The sequence below is a fragment of the Ascidiella aspersa genome, chromosome 9 (genome assembly GCF_963924565.1).
Source record: "Ascidiella aspersa chromosome 9, kaAscAspe10.2, whole genome shotgun sequence".
Lineage (NCBI taxonomy): Eukaryota > Metazoa > Chordata > Ascidiacea > Phlebobranchia > Ascidiidae > Ascidiella > Ascidiella aspersa.
Genome location: NC_139455.1, coordinates 8823834 through 8845541, shown reverse-complemented (window position 1 = coordinate 8845541; position 21708 = coordinate 8823834). Strand labels below are relative to the sequence as shown.

Genomic DNA, 21708 nt, shown 5'->3' with positions numbered 1-21708 from the left:
GTTTATTTTTTCTTCTTAAGTTCATCCAATTTATAATTGCATAGTCAAGCATCAACTACTTGAACTTCGTAACAGCTAACTTCCCTTCAACTTATCTAGTTTTTAACCGGAAACTATACCGATACTGATCGTCACACACACACACATATGCACAAAGCCATTCATAGTTGTATATGCTTAGGATCTTGTTATAGCTTAATAAACTTAAAGAAACTTACTGTTGAATATTGCCCTGACAGTCCAATTTCAGCTTGCTGCAAATGGCTGTGGGTTGAGTCGTTCCGTGAGCCGCCTGTTAATATAAAGACTTAAAAAGTGTTTGTAAAAAAGAATATTTTATTGTGTAGTTTCGTGTTTTATTCGAAAGCGAAAACGTTTGCAATGAAGTTTTAATTAAAATTTTCCACTTGTCGATGAAAAAAATTGTTTTTGTTATTTCCAAAAACTTTATCCAGGAACAGTAATTAGGTCTACACTACGTGCCAAAAATGTTTTTTTTTCATTCACATTTTAGAGATCTGTGAATACTAAATACCTCCAAAAATTTTAATGACTACCTTCCAAGAAGCTGGATATAGTTGATTGAATTGTCCCAGTGAGTTTTTTCAACTCGGAAAAAGAGTCCAATGTGTGAACTCCGTCTTTAACCCCTATTTTTGTTGCATCACCTGTTGCAATTATCTGAAAACAACCAGCAGAATTTCAAACGTGAGGTTATCTTTTATATTGTGTCCGATATAGAGCTAACAGTAATAGTTGTTTTTAACTTAACATTTTTAGTAAAACAATAACTTACCCCTAAGTCATCTGTGAAAATATGAGGACCAACGCCAATCGCATATGGCACAATACCATGACTCCTCGCATTTTCAGCAGAGTAAGTGAGATTTGAGTGGTCACTTGACCTACATTACAATTTAAATGTAGGGTAATTTGTGTTAAAATTAAAAGAATAAATGATATTTAATCACTTAAAGGGCTAAAGCTATTTTATTTCACAAATGTAGCTATTTTATTCATCAATGTCAACTACTGTAATCACAGGGAAAAAGGTTTAGAAAAGTTTGTGAATATCGCCTTTAGGCTACGGTTGAAATAAACAGAAAAAAGGTATAGCTAAAATACTAATAATGAGTATACAATAATATACATTGGTAAAACTATGAACCTAACTTGTGGACAAGAAACATACAAAGACATTAAACCTTGTAAATTTTGCCAATTACATATTGAACTCACAGTCCGTCGGTAAGCACGATCATAACTTTAGGTGTCATAGAATCTTTAAACCGAGGTGACTTTTGAAATTCGGCCACTGTCTGATTAATGGCGTAAGCAGTGTAAGTTGCCCGCTGCTGATATTTGATTGCTAAGACCGCTTTCTGCAAACGATTTACGTTTTTTTTTGTGTCGATAATATAGATACAAGTATTATTAAAGGATTGGGCCTACCAGCATTTAATTAGACAATGATTGTGTTTATCAAATCATTTCTTGACATTATTTTAATGGTTTTACAGTGTTGGAAATACCTCACAATTTTTAGTAGGAAACAATAAATACGGCTTTAACACGATTAAAGCTTCGAAAACTATTAATAAAGTACATGCATTTTATATATATTTAGACTAGAGGCTCTAAATCTTTTTGAGTCACTGTCCCGTTTCACAACAAATTAAATTGAAAACTTGGTCTAATTTAATTGTAACATTCAACAACTGTCGGCCCACGTTTAATAAAAAAAGAAAACTTTTGCTAAAATTGACAATGTATGTGTCCTCTTCCCCTTTATCGTTCGTACAACTTTGGTTGGAAACCACTGAAATCGACTAAGATTGCAAGAAGCCTATTTATGTCTTTATATATAACAAAGTTTTCCAGTGAGATATTTTTCATTACCTGAAACTTCATATGAGCACGAAATTCTCCCAAACCAATTTCAACTTTTCTAAAATAAATTACAAAATATATATATTGCAGTTATTGAATTACATGATCAGTATGATTTCAGTAGTATGTCTTTCTAAGCACCTGGGCCCTTTCATATGTGTAGCGTTATCGACGGTCGGTTCATTAAATCTATTAAGTTCACAGAATATTTAGCCTTATGTGGAAAGTGTTTAATCTATAGAAGGCCTAGAATGTATATTTAAAACGCTAAATGTATTTACAAGATATTAGTTTAAACAAAATAACTTATATTTAAACAATATTTTTGTTAATAAACTATTTATCTTTCCCAGAATAAACTTATGGACAAAAAATGAAAAGCGTAAGATTATGTAATTAAATATTTGACTTGCTGTTAAATATTGTTAAATTTCTGCAAATTAATAAAGAATAACAAAGCCATAACATTTTATATAATCGACAAATTTTTTCAGCCATCATGCCATCATCACTGCAAAAATAAACGGTGGAGAAAACGGAGTTATAACACTTTTAATGGTGGCACGACAAGTTGCCGAAATGTTTAAAACAGATATTCATCGAATATTTTGGCTTTGATATTTTTGTTGAAAAATTACCAAGAAAATCTATAAATTGTGTTTCGAAATTATACAATTCTTAATTAGGGAAATTCTCTCTTAAAGTAAAACGCTTTTATTCTGCGTAAAGTCTTACGTCACATCGACGGATGAGTATTGCAGAATGCCGACGTTTACCGTTGCCAAGTCAAAAGGTCGCGTGATGCTTACGATCCAGTCAAGAACCAGCTGAAAATTTTCCTCAAGCACCGATGCGGAACCGTCGACAACGAACATGAGGTCAAGTGTTGGCACAGAAGGACCACCGCACGCTGAAATAAAAATTGACTATTTGTCTAACTGTCATAAGCTATAGTACACTAAAAAGCCACCTGTCGATCAAATTATGCAAGCAAGACAGGCTAGAAAAACAACTAGCCTGCAGTGCGGTTCGAACTCACGACCTCCGATGTATGTGTGACTTTCATTGTCATAAGCAACTCTGAAATCAGCACGAAACGGCTAGCTATTCTTTTTTGCTTGTTTACGAATATTACTTTTTACCATGATCAAGATTCAAGACTGATCCAACTTAAAGATTTTTTAACACCCAAGCCAACCGTATTAATTTTACGTCGATATAGCGATATTTTATACGTTTATAGATTAAAATGCTACTATATCTGTTACGTTTTTACTACCATTATTTTTTAATGATATTTCATGGAGACATCTGAAATAATCATGTCCCCGAAAGCACCTCGGATGTTGAAAGACATTGGATACGGGGACCAATAGAAGTAAACTTGTCGATGTGTTATTCGATTGAGATAGACAAAACACTTGTTTTGCGTTGTTTATATTTTATATACGGTAACAATATACGAATAGATCAAATCTTAGAAAAAACTTTCATAAAGCAGACAATAAGTTAGACCGATATATTTACGTTTACAAAAGAAGATACTTTGAGTTTCGTTCCAAAACGCAATTTATTTTCTCATGATATGTGCGTTAAGATATTAACCCATACAAACGCAGAGTAGCATCACGTAGCTTCTTCAGCAATTCGCCGTTTCGCAACATAAAGTTAAAATATAATCTACATATGTGTGGCTAAAAATGACCCACCCTGCTCTTGTAAGTTAGTGGTCTCTTTCCAATTCTTGCCGTCGTCCGTGGTGGTAAAGCAGACTCCTGTCGTAAAGGGTATCGACGAACAGAGAATTGAGCGAAGTGAGGCGCAAGTCTAAAGCACAACAAAGTGGTTTAGTCAATTTTTAATATTGCAGGAAATAAGTTTGCATATGCTGAGCGTTGACCAATAGAGCTAACACAAATCTAAACACACAGCCTTAACTAATAATTCGTGCCCATAAATCAAATCTTATATCTATGCTCTCCTGTAAACAAGCAGGTTAACTAAAATACAACAATAACATAAGAAAGCTAAAAAACTAGGAAAAGGTCCATAGCATTGATGTTGCTGCGAACTAATTGGCCTCAGTCTGTTCAGTTGTTGTAAATAAATGTTTGCGGATAAATCAAAAGTGCATTTTTAGTCTTAGCAACTATGTGCATTCCTACCGTTAGTTGCTGCTGATGTTCCGCTTGGCTCAAAAGCTTAGGGCCAAGTTCTTCGCCATCAACAGAAACTTCTCTGTTGGATCGGTTGTTGGTATAATCCGCTTTCTGTAATAGATTTATGTAAATGCTATTATCAATGCTATAGTTACACCATAACGGTGGTTTCTGAAACATGTTTAGAAAACTTATTGATTTATTTTGTATAGCTTCCGTTCCCACCTTAAATACAAGGTCAACAGGAAATTTTATCAAATCATGCACTATATGATCGTTAAAGCAAAAAAAGGAAATATAAACCTTATTCTGTTTTGACTGTAAGTGAAATTTATTATCAATAAGGAATTTCATTGTTTTAACCCATAAAGCTTATGCACTTGTTTACAATGATATAAAAAACAAATAAAGTTTAGAGGCTTAAGCATTTAAACAATATGTTTAATAATTTTACAAGAAAAAAGAACAGGTCGAACATATTTTTTAACTTTGCTTTGCCCTGTAAGGGCGCATTTTACCGGGAGCTCATTAGTCGGTGGCTGAGCAAACAATGCCAGTCCAACGGCGTCTCCAGTCGTTCCAGCGCTTGAGCTGTTATGGTCCGTAGGAAGAACAGAGTGGCAAAGTGGTTTTGTCACCGAAAGGCGGAACGAGCAAGCGTGCAGGTCACCAGCGGAAGTCGAATTCTCGGGCGAGGTACGCGATTTCGGCGACCCAATTAAAAACCTATTTAAAGACAAGTATAAGTAGCTTTATAGATCAATAACGTGCTATACCAAACTGAAAGTTTTTTTCTTTCATAATTCAAATTTTAGCATTGTTTGCATCCATTTCGGGATTCCTTCAATGAATAAGTCGAGTCGCAAGGATAAAATACGTTTGTTATACTGCTACCAATGTTACATTTAGACTTGTTAAGGGCCTAAAATGTATTAGTCTACTTTACGACCATTATAAAAACATTCTCGGCAAGATCTTAAGGGTGCACAACGTGTTTCTTAAAGCCGATTTTTTATTTGTAAGACAGCTTAAAGTGAATCCCGATCATTCCAAACTTCTGTTTCAAGCAAACTTGAATGTAATTGTTTAACGCGCTCCTCTACAACATACACGGCTGTGCAGTGGTTTTACTTACGTTGCAAGGGGTGGCTCACTGTCGACAGTTGTGTTCTCAAGTTTGACAAAGAAACTGTAGCCAAAGTATGTCGAAGTTTCGTGGCTTCTATACTTCAGAGTTTCAGTTTGCTGTAGGCCGACGTTGAAGGTGCAAACGGTTGAGATAAAAACGTTGATAATAAAAAGTGAAATCAGTTTGCTGTTGTGCATTGTGGTAGTGTACATAGCTGAGAGCAAGGTATGTCAATTGAAGTAAACCTTATATGTAACAAAGCAGGTAGTTGCTAACAAAATAATGCTAAATTACGTTTAATTCTCACTGATACAGCCTGCTTACGTATAGATATTGGCCTGCAAACGACAAAAAAAATATACTTGATGAGTCTGGCAACATAGCAAGCTCATCGACAGTGTACAAATTTAACATTGACGATGTTTGTAGCACACAAACGTTTCTACGGCTGGTTCTTCAAATTTCTATTCTCCGTCATATTAAAAATATATGTGATATAAGGACCTCCTACTACTTTTATTATCCCTGTTGTTTACTACTTTTTAGGTATAGTTAATGGTGTTGCTATATACAGGTTACCTGTGACGTTTTACAATGAGCCTTCAAAAGTGACGTATTTTAAATGAGCCTTTTCTATAACGTCATATGTAAGGGGTGCTGTTGTTTTTCAAAACTTACTTTTTGCTTTTAGAGAATCATCAATCACTAAAAAAAATGAAATCGATTGTTATCTCTTTCATAAATTATCACTTTTTTCCGGTGCGCATGATTAAACACATTTGACATCCTTTTTCGTACTAATTTAGTGACAACTGTTAGTCGGTTTGTAATATCTAGCGTCGATATTAAAACGACAGTAATTTTTGACTATGAAATCATATTAAAATATTTAGTGTTTATCATCGATAAACTGCCCAAATTACCACAATATGTTTTTTTTTCATTTTTAGGGTGCACGGATGTCGGATGTACTCTAAATTAGGCAAAAATGTCCAAACTTGAGCCAAAAACTATACTCGACTAACTAAGGCTATGATTTAAGCCAGTGTTTCTTAACCAGGTGTATGGTTCAACCCAGGGTGAATACATTTTTTGCATGGCTGAACCAACCAAAAGGAGTGAATAAGGGTGAACCGTTAGAAATGGATGATAGCTTGCGAGCAGGGCGGATATTTCGGGTGTTCATTTTGTGCTGTTATATATATATGAGATAGTTTTATTGGTTAAAAAAAGTGATTTGAATTGGTCTGTTTATTTTATTTCTTCATGTTAGGCGCGAAAAAAATCATGACGGTCTGCCATGGTCCAAACAGGGCCTTTAGATCATCAAAGATTTCCGTCAAATGCTACATTTTGATTTAAATAAGTAAAATATACTGTTTGAAAGGGGTCATAGACGCGTACAGTTCATTATAATCATGCTAAAATGTCTGCGAACAACATTTCTGCATATAAAGAGCGACATATGCCGTGACCAAAAATGTCATATATGGTGTGTGGAAGGTAACTAATTTAAAATTTTGCTGCTGGTTTACAAGCTTAACAATATCATATGTGTTATAGATATCAAATATGGGGGTAAAACGGTTGCGTAGTGTTTAAAATGATGTGAGCCGTCCAGGATTGTTTTTTCCTAATATATGGGACTCGCCCAGCAGTTTGCCTAATGTGTCAGAACGTCGTCTAAGAATTCTACGCTTTTAATTTAATTTTGAATGTACCAACGATTTAACAGCAACCTTTCTAATTTCTACCACGGTTCCTACACCTAATTAAATACGAACCAGAACTAAATCAGTATTGAATCTATGCTATATTGTTCCGCCCAAAGTGTCATAATATTACTTCGAATACTTTCCTTGTGCCTAACTGTACCAATATTTATGAACACATAATACTTTATCGACTTATTCTAAAATAGGCTAACTGGACTAATTCTCTTCTTTTACAAATCTCTTCAAGCGTCGCTATAGAAATGTCGCTAAAAAGTAATCATGTACATTCATATTGAATAAATGCAGCAGTAACAATAATCTGAACTGAAATGCCGAAAGTTACGCAACCGCTTTCATGTTTTACTAATCAAATTTTCGAACCCACGGTAGCATTTTATCATCGTTTGTGTTCGTTCCTAGTAAAGTGCAAAATAAAGCTGTATTTCATTAGGATTCGGTAAACTGGTAAAACCTACGAAAGACTTTTAAGTTCTATAGCAAAACATTATTGTGACTTTCGTTTGTCTGCAGCTAAATAAAAAAATAGAAATACTTAAGACCAGTGGTCATGTTTTTTTGTGGCTCATTTAGCTGAAGAGAAATATATCAATTTACAGAGAGGTAGTATATGTGCCTTAGTTAAAAACAATGCTCCGTATTTACTTTGTTTTACCGCGGTCTAGTGTAACATTGTATGGTGGCTGATTCCAAGAATTAACTTAAAACAATGTTTAGTTGTTACATTAGTTAATAAAACGCAGTTTGCTTAAACTCTATAGTTCCAACCGTTTGTGACCATGTTTTTAGAACTTCGTATGTCATGCCTACGGCCTCGGTTTGCTCCCGCTTACTCTGTCGGCTTGCACAAGAAATCACTATACCTCGATCTGCGGCTCTTTATTATACTACAGACTTTGAAATGCGGCAACTGATGTAAAAAGGTGGTCCAATCCTGTTCTTTACGATATCGATTTTGCAAATTTAGTTAAAAGCGATACTACGCAGGTTTGCGTAAAATCCTAGACGGTACCGTGTCTTCTATAAATGTTCAAGTTGTTAAAATTCAGGTGTTATTATACCTATAGTCAAGCATTTTCTATAAAAGAAGTCTCCTTGTGTTTCTCGCAAGGTTTAAACTAATTATTTTTTCCGTTGCTTGGTTTATTTTATTGTTAATTAGCCACTTAGTGTTGAACAAATCAGTAACAATATCTGAATTAAAAATATGTGAAGTGTGCCCTTTTTGGAAGTTGTTCGTCGATTTACAGCCATCATTTCTTGCTTCGTAAAACTGAAATTGGTCTTGAATATCTTCGAATTCACCGGATATGTACTATTTATCATTATAGCCATAATATTAATACCCATGGTTGTTTCTTTATTTTACCGCTTTTAAGTGTGTTGTTCCTTTCAATCTTCCATTCTCAATCACGTAACTTTATTGCTATTACATCTGCATCTCACATTTCACGTTTTATTTCTTATCGTATCACGTTTTCTGTGAGAACCTAATAATTAGTTACATTATGCACTTTATTGGTAAGACTATAAAATAGGGTTTTTAAATTTCTAAAACATTATAGCAAATTAAACCTGGTATCGAAATTTAAAACACCTCGAATGACACAACGCTCACAAATTTTTGCCTGAGCTAATATATCTGTAAGGATACCTAACATAGGAGTACTGAATATTAATTAAATTTCTCTAAATATAGAATATTATTCACATTTTCTTACTAGATAAATGATTCAAATGTTATTTCACAATGCTACAGTATTTTAATACAAAATGTTTTATTTAAAACGCCCACGAGTTACTGGTCCATGTTTTTCTTCAAATACAGCCCATGATATTTGAAAGTTTAGGATTATTAGGATATACAATGACAATGTGAGAAAAAAAAGATTTAGAAGAAAAAAGCGGTGAACGGTGATCAGTCAAGTTGTAAAGCTGTTTATTGGCCGCAGCAAAAAAAACTTTTTTGTATTCTTAACTTAGCTCGGTCGTTGGCCCTGGTTGTGTTGAAGTATGATTGCCTACTAAGCGACTTACCTGAATTATCCAACAAACTTTCGCGCACTATACAATGCGCTTATTTTTTGTGTACACTTACAATATCACAACAAAGTCTCTCCAACGTTTCGGAGAGCCATTCAAGTAGCCTTCGCCAGTTTGAATTTCACGTTGGAGAATAAATATAATTGCTACCCGATGAGCAATTGAAGTCTCGAATCTTGGTAGATCACGTTTTTGTGGCCACAAAAGAAAGACTGTTTACATTACATTGCTGTCAAGAAATATGACATGTTAGTTTGTATTTAAATTTTACTAACTATTAGCATATTACAATGCTGGTGTACATAATGCTGATAGGCCTACATTTTACCTTGATGTTTTAACGTGTAGCATTTTTCCGTTCAGCCTTCAGTATAATGCTGCAAGTAAGATCTTTAAAAAGCTTAGTAAAACTCTGACTTATAATAGCCCTTTTATATTCCTAAGTTAACTTACCAAAGTTTTTGGAGGAGTTGACTTTTTCGACAGATGCTATAAATATTTACCGCTTACCGCAACACACAATCATCAACGCCAACCACACACAATCGTACTTTCATTTCAACCAAAGCATTATTATTATTGATAATTCCTATTATGAATGAAATATTTCGTTTACCTGACCGTACTTGATCGAAAATCCCATTTCACCAAATTGGTCGCTGTAGGACGATGTAGCAGCGTTTCCAGCACCTGAAAACAATAATTCTTACAACGATGGAAAATCATGTTTTATGGAAATTTCCTGTGTGGGTAACTTACACCTCGAAAGGTCTGTAAACACTCTACTGCATTTAATAGAAACGAATTGGAAAGTCACACTTTCGAATTGACAAGATATAATTTAGTTTATCAACATTCATATTTTCGATTTTTTGATTTGCAACAATGCTGTACCTTCCAGGGCAACGACGTAAATAGCGGCTTGAAGCTGGGTAATAATCTTAGTAAGACTGGAGAAGTCGCCCACTTTGAAAACTCTATTTGTCGACTTTGGGTCGCCAGTGGCGATTATCTGCGGACGAAGTTAAATCATAATATATAGTTTTACAAATACAGAGGCGTAGTCGGGACATTTTACGCCCAGGGCAAACTATAAAATTGGTGCCTTCTCATCAATGTTTAAGCACATTTTTTATTACATTAACATAATATACATTTTTGTTTATCGTGCACTGTACTAGTCGCATTCAGTGTTATTTACCCTGAAGAAGACGACCTGTATAGGACGTCGAAACGTGCAAAATAAAAAAAAAATTACATTTGCCAGAAGAGCTCTACAAACTTGATATTATGCCTGGTAGCAATAGCTTATATAACATACCTTGCTTTATACGAAAAAGCAATTTAAATTTTAATAGGACATTTCATTTAAAGAAGAAGCAGCCTCATTTTGGCATTTGTAAGCCTCATTTTGGCGCACTTGTACCTTGGCGCCCTGGGACATATGTACCCCACCGCCCCCCTTAGCTACGCCTCTCAACAAATGTCCAGAAAAACTAAAAACGATAAGACATATACTTTTAGCTGCAAGAATCAAATAGACTCGAAACATCTTACACATTGATAAGTATATCAAAAGTGTTTTGCCAGCAATTCGAACGAGTTACGGAGGCCTACATTTACAATTTGCGAAATGGTAGCGCTTTGAGTCCTAACAGAAAGTTATAATAAATGACTTACACCGAGTTCACTCTGTACTGCCCCAGATCCAACACCAATCGCGAAAGGAGTGATTCCCGAATTTCGAACATAGTTCGCAGAATCAACCAGATACTTGCCGTCGGTCGATCTGCAGGCGTGAAATGCATTTACTACAACTGCAATTGTCTGAACATATAGCATATAGTGCTTGGGCTGCAGTGTTTTACTCAAATCGCAAGAATTACTAATTTTCAATAAAGATTTAAGAGAAAGTGCCAGGTTTCGGAAACGAAATATTTACGTGCTAAAACTTATCGTACAAGGTAGTAAATATTGAGAATACATAAACAGATGTTTTACAAGGCAATGAGCTGATTTTTATTTTTTCTACGTACTTTCCATCGGTGAGCAAAACCATAATTTTGGCTGTATTGCTGTCATTAATACGATTCGACCCGAAGAAATCGTCATTAACCGTCTTATTGAGAGCTTCGGCGGTGAAGGTTTGAGAACGAAACCAGTTGATTCCCTTTACTGTTTTCTGTGGGTTTACAAACAGCAAAAAATGTACTGTGTTCGGTTTGTTAAACAGAATATTTATATTTCGCAGGTAAATCCATATTCATGTTTACCTATTGTTATTACTTCGTAAAAGGTAAAATAAGCGAACCTCGGAAAATGCAAAGATTGCACAAGCAAAACCATATTTCCATCTATTCAAAAGTTGTTATTGAACGTTGTTTATCCGACGCAGTTTTGATGTGCAATTAAAAGCATTCCGTATATCATGGCTCAACTACATCAAGCACTTATTTTGCGGCTCTATATTTAAAACTAACTTACATTGAAGCACGCTTGGTTTCTGCACGCTCCCAACTTAACTTCAGTTCTCATCTGGTTCAGTCTTGGACTAAAGAAAACACATAAACGAATAATGACATTCATATTAATTTACTGACGCCGCTTTAAATATCTAGAACAGAGAAAGCCGAGTTCCTCACTGAGTTTTGTTGAAGTAGGAATATTGCACGACCCCGATTCTGGCTTGCCCAGACGCCATATTGAAGAAAGATGCCACCGCTATCGTCCAATCTTTCACCGTCTCGAAGTTGAAGTATCCGATCGAAAAAGATCCGTCGAGCACGAACATGATGTCGTAGTTGGTTTTAGGGCACTCTGAAAACACATATTTCGCACAGTGGTCAGGCAAAAAACGTTTTGTAGCGAGTGCAACTTTAGTCGTAGTGTTCTTTAAATGTTAGTTCTACTCCAATGCTTTTAAATTAATACATTTTCGACTATGAAGTATAACGTAAAATACGTTACGATAATTGTAATTAGACATTTTTAGTGAAATTGCTGTCAATAAAACTCCATGCTAAGGAATGCGTTTTGCGATTTTTCGGAACGTGCACCATTCCGCTTTCTTACAAAGCTTAACGACGTCCTTTATGGCCGCTGTCGCACAATGCGCCAAGGCCATTCTTAAAATTCATCACAGCTGATTAATTACCGACGTGACTCGCACGCTCCAAAGCTTGAAAAAGAATAATATATTTCCCCTTTTATATAACAATGTTACCATTCTTTTTTGTCTTCGGGCCGGCTGTCCAAGTGTTGCCGTAGTTGGTGCTGTTATAGCAAAATCCAGGACTGTAGTTAACAACAGAACAGTTCTGAAGACGTGTTGGAGAACATGCCTGGGTGGGAAACGCATGGTTAGAACCGGGTCACTAACATGCCAACTAACGTGCTCAAAATAGAGTTACAAACACTGGTCTAAGATCGAACCTAAAAATGACAAAAAATTGTTATGTTCAGCTAACTTCCACCAAATAAAATAATGTAAACTAAAATATAAAAGAGAATTAACAAATGATAGTTTTGCCTGTTTGGACAGCAGAAAATTAAGAATTTATTCGACACTACTTGTCTTTAACTTAATTATGGTAATCTTTTATTCATGCATACGCGTGTAACCTTTTTGTATGAAATACCAATTAAAACAAGTAAGTGACAGCTTAAATCAGTGGTTCTTTAACCTGTCATATTCGACCTATAAAGGTCAGCGAAGTATTTTCAGCTGGGGTCTCACGGATATAGTTTAGGAAAATGGACCCTGAACCTAAATGACTTAAATCAATATGATTTGACATATAGTTGAGGGCTATTCATAGTAAACCGTGCAGCGTAAAGAGTTATATACATTTTACCTGGGTGGCACCCGTTGGAGATATTCCCAAACTTAATCCGATCGAGTCACCAGGTTTGCCGCTGGGTGGAGCCTTCGAAGCACAAGAAGGCCGATTTGCGGTTGTTGTAAAAAACGAATTCAACCTGCAGTTAATCAAGTCCCCCTGCGCTGAAAACGTTAATAAATGTATTAGCCTTACATAAATGTAAACAGATTAATTTTAGTTATATTCAATCCAGAATGATTAAGTAATAGGGGAAGGCTGAGATTTAGGGCATTAGCCATTCGATAATTTATCCCTGTTGGAAAACTGTTTAAAATCACTCATGTTATATAGTAAATGACAAGCAGGGATATAATTTTTGCTTTAACCAACCTAAAACGATGCGACTCGTGAATGAAAAATTAATATAATGAAATCACAGCAAAACAAGTTATAGATATTTGTTGTTGAAGTTTTTTATACCATTTTCGGTGAGCTGGAAGTCGTTCTGCAGTGACAAGTTTTTGGGATCAACAAATTTTGGAGCTCCGACAGTTACTCCTCTGTAAACCAAAGCGTTAAGGGAAATTTAATTGAAAACTATTTAGATGGCATTTGCCAAGATAAAACTATTTCACAGAAGAAAATCTTGTATATTTGTAAAAAAACGATATTCTAAAACATACGTAATCGCACGCATACTATTAAGATATCGTATATATCTATTTAATCTAGCAGGTTTAAAGTTTCAAATTGACATTATATTTCGAAATTGACATTATATATACAGTGATGTACCGCCATACTTAAAAAGTGATATTATTTTTACTTAAGGAACAAACCTATTCTTATCGAGAAGAATATCGTATCCATAGTAAGATGGACTGACCCCCGAAGGAAGAGCCCCCGGGTTTCTAGCGGGGTTGGGTAACGAACTGGGTGCGACCAGAGGCGACTGTAGATACCTTAAGGTACTTGGTATTACACCAATGTTGGAGGCAGTCGAAAATCGAAGTTGGCAAACCGCACAGACGATGGAAACCAAAATCTGATTAAATGTTATTGCTCTATATTTTGCTCCGTCCATGCTTACAAAAATATGTTCTAAAAAATATAACAAAATATTACAAAGAGCCAGAGATCAATAAACTTTATTTTAATAATTAAAAAAAAAATTATTAAAACAGCAATACTCCACAATGTAGACTTGTTTCGCTGCCTTTCGTTATTTCGGTAATCGCTTATACTTTTCCGAAGTGTCGAGCCACGGTTTAAGTTGTGCTAACAACAGAGACTCATACATTGACAGGAAATATCTATCATCTCGTGATCAAATGTTTTACATTTGCGTAAAATCGAAAAACGTGGTGTACCGACTACGATGCACATATAGCCATATAACGACCGTGCATTAGCCAAACGCCTACCAGCCTGAACACGCGAAAGAATAAATACCAGTCCTCCCTAAATCGGAGATTTCTGAACACGCGCTTGCCAGTCCCGCGCTTACCATACTATAAATTTGTAGCTGTCAGAGATATTGTATCACGCTTGACAGATAACGGCTTTATTTAATGCTGGGGTGTACAACACGCGGCACGCGACCTAATAAAATATGGCACGCCAGAAACCCAAAGTATTTAATTTGCTATTCAGTCAATTATCAGAAAATACGAAAATCGTTATATAACCAATAGCCGTTGTTTGTTTCCAATATGCAAAAATCGCGGCAGCTACGACAACTAACAATTAGTTCTGATATTATAATATTGTACTGTAGTGGAGGCGATAGCATTCACATCTTGACATTAGAAAGACCTTGCAAGAATAAAAATATCGAGGGAGGAGTTGCTAACGAAATTAGGAACCTCTCTTTCAACACAGCGAAACGCATTGGAAAAGGCTGTCAATCGAAATGAAAAGTCTGTAATTGTACATATGTCATTACGGAAAAAAATCTATTTCTGATAGACCATTCCCAGATGGTGGGTGTATGGAGGAGGTGGAAAAAGTGATGCTTTCAGATTAAATTCGACTGTTTGAAGACACCAGCCTTTTAGAACAATATTTCAAGATACCTTGCTTAAATTGTTTGGCAATATATTTCCTGACCCACCTTTAAAATTAGTCGACTTAACAGCATAAAGATCTTATTGACTCGGAGGTACGATGGTTGAGTTGTGGATGGGTATTACAATAATTTTTCATTCTTATTGAACAAATATTTTTTTTTTGCATTAGAAGATTAAATTTTAATAGAATTCCTGTCGATTCAAAAACTAAAACCGAAGCTCAACATCGACACCACCTGCATGGGCATATTTTTAACTACCCAGTGGTGATAACTGATAACTGATCTGCAATTTCGCATTTTCACCGTTCACTGTTTGTTAAGCGTTGTCTTTTACGCCTCCTAATATATACCATAAAGCCCTGATAGGCTATTTGACGCCACGACCACGTTTAAATTACCTCCCGCCCAAACGAAATAGATGGTATTCAAAAAGTTTGTACATAGAACGCTTATTAAACAAAAATGCCACGATTATAAACGGCATGTAATGAATCCCACGATTTCAATGTACATTAAGCCATATAATCATTTGCTGTAGTTCAGGGTTCGGGAACCTTTTTAGCAAAGGGAGTCATATAACCAAATATTCTTAGTTTTATTACCACGAGATATATTTAATACTTTTATTACATCTTGTTATAGTTGGAAAAAGTGTAGTAATCTGAACAGGGCTTTAAAAAACAGGACATATACTAAGCGCAAAAAAGATTTAGTTAAGTTTGCACCACTTTAATTACAGAATTTCGACGGAAGAGCAGGGCATTTTGGATGTAAAAAGATTCTATCAAACGGGATGACAGTCCCGAAAATAGTAATAGTACTAGGATTCGCCCAAATCGCCAAAAATGTTGTTACTGTGTGCAATAAAAAAGGAAAAATAAAGTTAGGAAAGCGGCCATGGCCGCATGCGGTTTTATTTAGATCATGCTGAGAAATGATAACTTAGTTTTTTGCAAGCAAGATTTTTTCATTAAAAGAAGCATATAGCGTCACAAAAATAGCCACATGTGGCTCGGAGCCATAGGTTCCCGACCCCTGCTGTCGTTAGTTCAAGAAAAAATTACAGTCATTTCCTGATGCATGGTACTTGAACACCTCAATTGTGAACATTTTCTTAAATAGGAAGGCACAGCTACCAGGCTATATACTAGTATAGGTTGTAGTGTATTTTTTGGAAAACCATTGTTCTAATGTTATTTCGTGTTACATCTTATTTTCTTTTTCCTAAATGGTTAAACTTTGTAATATAAATGAATGAAAAATAAACGATGGTTGAATTTCACTCCTAGTCCAGAACAACCGAACTGATTACAAAGCATTCTTAGAAATAAACTAAGACAAATCAAACACACGCAAAAAACTAGAACTCTTCTTAGTAATATACACATAACATTGAAAGGTAACCCTTTCGGATAGTGTTTGTCCAAGTCTCATTTATCAATAGTTGATAACTCAATCTAAATAGGCATTTAGTTTGAAAACCACAGCTTGTACTTACTACAATGTTTCACTTATTACCTATTATATCAAGATGAGAGCCGAACCATTTAACGGACATAGTTTACACAGTTCTGATATAGACATATAACGGGCGATGTAATAAGTATAGCTATCATGTTGAATTACTAAAGCTTATAGGCATAAAGCAAATATTGTCCATTTAACGCAAAATCGCTAATCTGTTACCAACTAGTGTTAACTATCTTGGGATTTTGTTTACGAAAAGAACGCAGTGTTCGCGCAAGACGTGACAGAACAAGCGCTGTCGACGATGCCTTCGACAAATTCGTGACAAGCGTAAGTGCTTGAAGCGAACGGAACTTGGCGTGTGTACGTTACGCGAAATACTGTCGAGCTATTTACAAGTGAACTGCTTGCTAGTGTATGCTACAAAACATAAACAATTAAAATTTACTTTTACCTTGTTGGCATGCATGAATTGTGGTATCTATGGGAAATCAAATCTAAGGCAAACTGCGAAAAAGGAAACTTTTGAAATAGATTAAACATATGGAAGATAAGGTTGCCCTTGATGCACAACAACGTTTCGATTAGTTAAAAGGGGATTGGGGATGCAATTTTTGGTTAGCTATAACATGAAATTTCGTTTAATTTACTGTTTTATCCACCAAGTACAGCAGTATATGCTTCATGTTGCGACTAACCATAATATCTTGTATAGTTTTTATCTTAGGATAAATGCAAACAAATAAAAGAGTAAATGGCGTACTATAAAACATGTCGATGAGATTTTAACCTGCTGGTTAAATTAGTAAGTAAAAGTGGATCGGAGGTGTTGCTGTCAACGAAAAAGTCGTTGAACTTTCTGCGTGCAATTTAACATTTTATGACGATGATTAAAATTAGATTTGTTAACTTGTATTTAAATGATTGGTAATATGTCTCAACACGTAAGGTTCAGTGGCCTGCGTTCTAAGTTATGCATGAGCATGTTTTGAAACCGTGTATTACATGCAGCACCAACTTTTGAGGGTGTTTGAAGGAGTTAATTTTATAAATGAGCGCCAAGAGAACAAATTTTCGTGAGCAATACACAATTAGTTGGCGCCAAAGGTGCAAATTTTAAAACAAATACCTCATAATATGTTAGTTTGCTTAAAATAATGATTTGCTAACTAGGTTTTAAAAGACATACAAAAGATGGCCAGTTCACGACGCTCGAAAACCCCTTTAACCTGACATTTTTACCCTTGAATTCTCTGTAATCTTTTTGCAATTTAATTCTCCGTAACGGCATATTTCCCAACTTAATTTGAAAAATCAAAACAATAAATTATTACTTTCTTTAAAGGTCTTTGCTCTTAATGTAGGTTTACTTTTATGAAGTAACTTACGCGAATACACTCTTTTCTATTCTACGTCTTACGCGTACAATTAATTTTTTCTTTATAAAAACAAAAAGACCCAGATTTGTCATATCAACATAACAACATTAAAATAATATGACACCTGTAAAAAAAAATATGGCCAACATTTACATTGCCTATATGTGCCTGAAAGTTATTATATCATTTCCCGTGCTAGCCATAATTGTAATGTTTTGCTTATTTATGACATTAAAAACAATTTTGTTTTTTCATTAATTATACGGGCTAACTACTTGGAAGCATGTAATAAACACAGCACTTCAACCAGTACTAGCCAAAAACCTAACCAAAAACTTAAATGTCTGCAACTATTATAGACAGAACTTAAGTTCCTTATAGTATCACAGCTCCTCTCCGAGCCTAACAGCAGTCGGAACAAAGTATCCACAATTCAAATACTCTGTTTCATGTACAGTAGAGCGCTACAACGTGACTAGCATGATAACAAGAATCGGAACTGCTACGCACTAGCTAATTTAAAAATTTTACTGAGACAATTAACAGGAAAAACTCGATGTCGTGGAAAAAACGTCGCTGTGGTGCGCACGAATTATGACGTCAAGCCGTCTACGTATCAAATTTTTCAACGTTTGGTGCTTAAAATTGCATATTGGCTGATGATTGGGTCACGGATTCGCTTAAATGGAACTAATAGTCGAAGATCGACAGAAATCGAGTGAATTTCTCCGGTTGCAAATTAGGATACTCAGCTTTTCTTTGGTTCCGTGTTGAAAAAGAACGTTTGAAAATATCGAGACATCGAGACATGTTAGGTCACAAAACATCCACTTAGTGGCAAACTTACGTAAACGAAATCATCGACATAGCGATTCCGATAGAGTAAGATAAATGGCGTTGGCCTAAAGTATATTTTAGACTTAGCAAAAAGAGTCAATAGAAAAGCTTCAATATCTGCGGACATAAGAGAGAATCAAGGATTTCGACAAAATCAATCATGCCATATAACGGCTCTTAAATAACTCCACAATTTTAAAATCTACTCATCGTTAACTAACATCCTCAATTTGAACTTTTTTATTTAAAAATAAATATTTTGAATTAACAGCCCGCAATGGTCAACCAAAATAAAAAAGTTCAACTAGTAATAAAAATAATTAAATAATTTAGTCTCACTGATAGCCAAATGGGTTGGATAAACCATACGTATCTTATAAAATTAGTCCCGAAAGATTGTATCCCTTGGTGTCAGTAATCAACTATTGGTTTGTAATTTTCTAATTTTGCTGGTCTGTTTCCGTTTTCTTTCTGACAAGTTAAGGTAACAGAGATAAAAAAATTCAAAAAAACATTAGACCTAAATTTAAAACATTCAACCTATTCAAAAAAATCTATTAGGCGATAAAGTGGTGTGGTGAATTTAAAGATTAGTAAGAACATATAGATGCGAAAAACCATGTTTTGCTAAAATAAAAAAAAACAGGAATTTTAATCAAATGGAGCAAGACATTCGATCAACATAATTTCGTTCGCACAAAGCGTAAACAATTTTGCATTTACTTAGTTAAAATAAGCTAAAAATGCAGCTTTTTTAGGGGGGCATGGCCGCGCAACTTAGCGTTATTTTTGTTAATTCAGTTAATTATACCATAGGCAACACAAATACAGTTTATAGAGGGTGGTATTGGCACGAGGACCAACGTTGGATCCGCCCCTGGCTAATGTATTGACTGACAAAATGATAAGACGGCTATAAAGAATAGTTCGGAAATAAGTCACCCTTATCGCTTATGTAGAATTGTTTTAAATACTTTTATTAAAGTATGGCATCCTGTAAATCTGTTTATTGTGACTAGACTTTTTTACGGATTTTTGTTTGCGAAGTACACGAAGTTATTATTGAGTGGTTAAAGGCCAACAACGAACAAATACTGAAGGGCGCTGGCTTAGGGTGTCACGTTTCCTTGATTAAACGATTTGTCAAGCTTAAAAAAAGCTACATCCGCAAGTTTGTTGTTGCGAAATATAAGAGGTGTGAACACAGAACAATCACAGAAGGGTAAATGTGATAGAAAAAACATTAAATTCACTGGATTAGAGATTACCTAGCACAAATACAATTTTGACGTTTTGGCTGTTTCATTTTTCCGACCTAGTCACACTACAAGGAAAAACGAAACTATAGAAGTTCTTAAGTAAAGAAAAGTGTTTTTATTTTTATTTCCTTATGAACAACCCATTTAGTGTCCCCATGCATGACATAAAAAACACGTTTTTTTATGAATCCATATCACATAATTTACTTCCTTCCAGTTTAATAAATTTGCAATATGTTATGCCAATCCAATATATTGCACAATTACTATAAAAAGAATGCAAATTGTTAACATCGCATTTGTATGTCAGACACAAGAAATAAATACATTTAAACCAAGTTTGTCTTGTCGGTTTAATATACCGGAACTAACTATTTACCTATAGAGCTATATTCCGAGGTAACAGCTTAATTTATTTTGTCGTGAGTTTATTTTGTCGTCTCGCAAACGAACAGATTGATCATTTTATACTGCAACAGGTTTCGTTACTTATGGTGAGCGGTATTTTTAACATCTGGTAATTTTTTTGGCGGGGACCGTTGGGTATGTTGTCGCGTAAAAATTGTTCTATAAGAATCAGTATACATTTTTTTCTAAAAAGTAGTTTATTTTGATATTTTAACTCCGAAAGTGTTTTAGTACAACTTAGTCGAGGTGCAAAATTTTGCCAACTTCCTGGATATCTCAAAATTTCAGGAAATTCTACGATTTTAGTGGCTCCTGTATAATTTGCCGGCTATATCCACATTTACGAACGCAGGTTATTAAGAAAAGGTAAAGGCAAAACCAAAATAAGAATTAAACGTCTTGGTGTCCTCAGACGCAAGGCTTACTTTCTGTTGACCCACACCGAACGCAAGGTCCGGATAACACATACGAGAGTCAGCAGAAAGTGACGCGTTGCTGGATCTTTCCCCTTTGTTTTAAAACACTGTATTGTGATTACGCAAATTTATTCTACATCAGCAAAAAATCTTGGTTTCGTCGGTATGTGAAGCAATTTGAAGCCTTCCACACGATTTTAAAGGGACAAGTGCTTTCGATTATTGAGCACATTCTGTCGTAAGATGTACCATGTAGGGCCAACTAAAGAAACGTATGTCAGGTTAATATAGGAATCAACTTGATTTTGTATATTGCGACATTAGTTCGTGTTGCCCGCTTCGTGTTTTACTGCTGTATGCTAATGTTTGTCAAATAGAACGGTATAATGTCAAAAATATTATGTCAACTCGAAACATTCGGTTACTGGCTAAGGACAAGAGGTATCATTAAGCTAGAGTGAGAATGCTAACATCTGTGATGACCAAACGTTGTGTGATATCGTCTATTTGTAAAAACCAACATAGGTAGTAGTAATCTATTAGTTGTATTCAGGGATTATAAACTTATTCATTATAATATTCCCATGACTATAAAAATGTTAATTATTATAAAAGAAAGAGGAACGAAATAATAAAAGAGAATGATATGCACTTATGCATGTGATCATGTCAAATTCCGGTCAGTATAGTGAAATAGATTTGACAAACGGACGGTATGAAACAGGTATTTAATACAGGTGTCCTCATTTTTCCACTTTAACAATAGAGTTGATACACTTTTCGCCTAATGAAGCTATACTTAAAATCTGCGCTAAATGACATGCGGTTTTGCGCCTATTTACCGCCTGCATGTTACGCCCAATCGGGTTCCCACTATTTTTCTTAGCAAAAAGGCGTATTATGGAATTCCAAATGAATAAAAGGTCGTTAAAGCAAGCAATGCGAAATAAATGTTTTGCGAACGGCATGTTTTTAACAAATGGAAAAATATTTATATATTAGGCGTGCATTCATTTTGATGAGCAAGGGTTTGTAAGAGAGATGCCTGATAAACTTCCGCGTTTAAAATAAACAAAAAAACACAAAAAACATAGAC

General features: G+C 35.0%; 1 protein-coding gene across 1 annotated transcript; it reads right to left on the bottom strand.

The window, feature by feature from the left end:
* Positions 1–9461: 9461 nt before the first annotated feature.
* LOC146132296 (integrin alpha-1-like) lies at positions 9462–13859 on the bottom strand. Its single transcript, XM_083397271.1, has 10 exons — positions 13615–13859; positions 13256–13335; positions 12809–12957; positions 12178–12295; positions 11597–11771; positions 11439–11505; positions 10991–11136; positions 10635–10743; positions 9849–9966; positions 9462–9644 (listed from the first exon to the last, which is right to left on the bottom strand). The coding sequence occupies exons 1-10, from the start codon at positions 13857–13859 to the stop codon at positions 9547–9549; spliced, it is 1305 nt and encodes a 434-aa protein (XP_083253397.1). The 3' UTR covers positions 9462–9546.
* Between the last annotated feature and the right edge of the window lie 7849 nt (positions 13860–21708).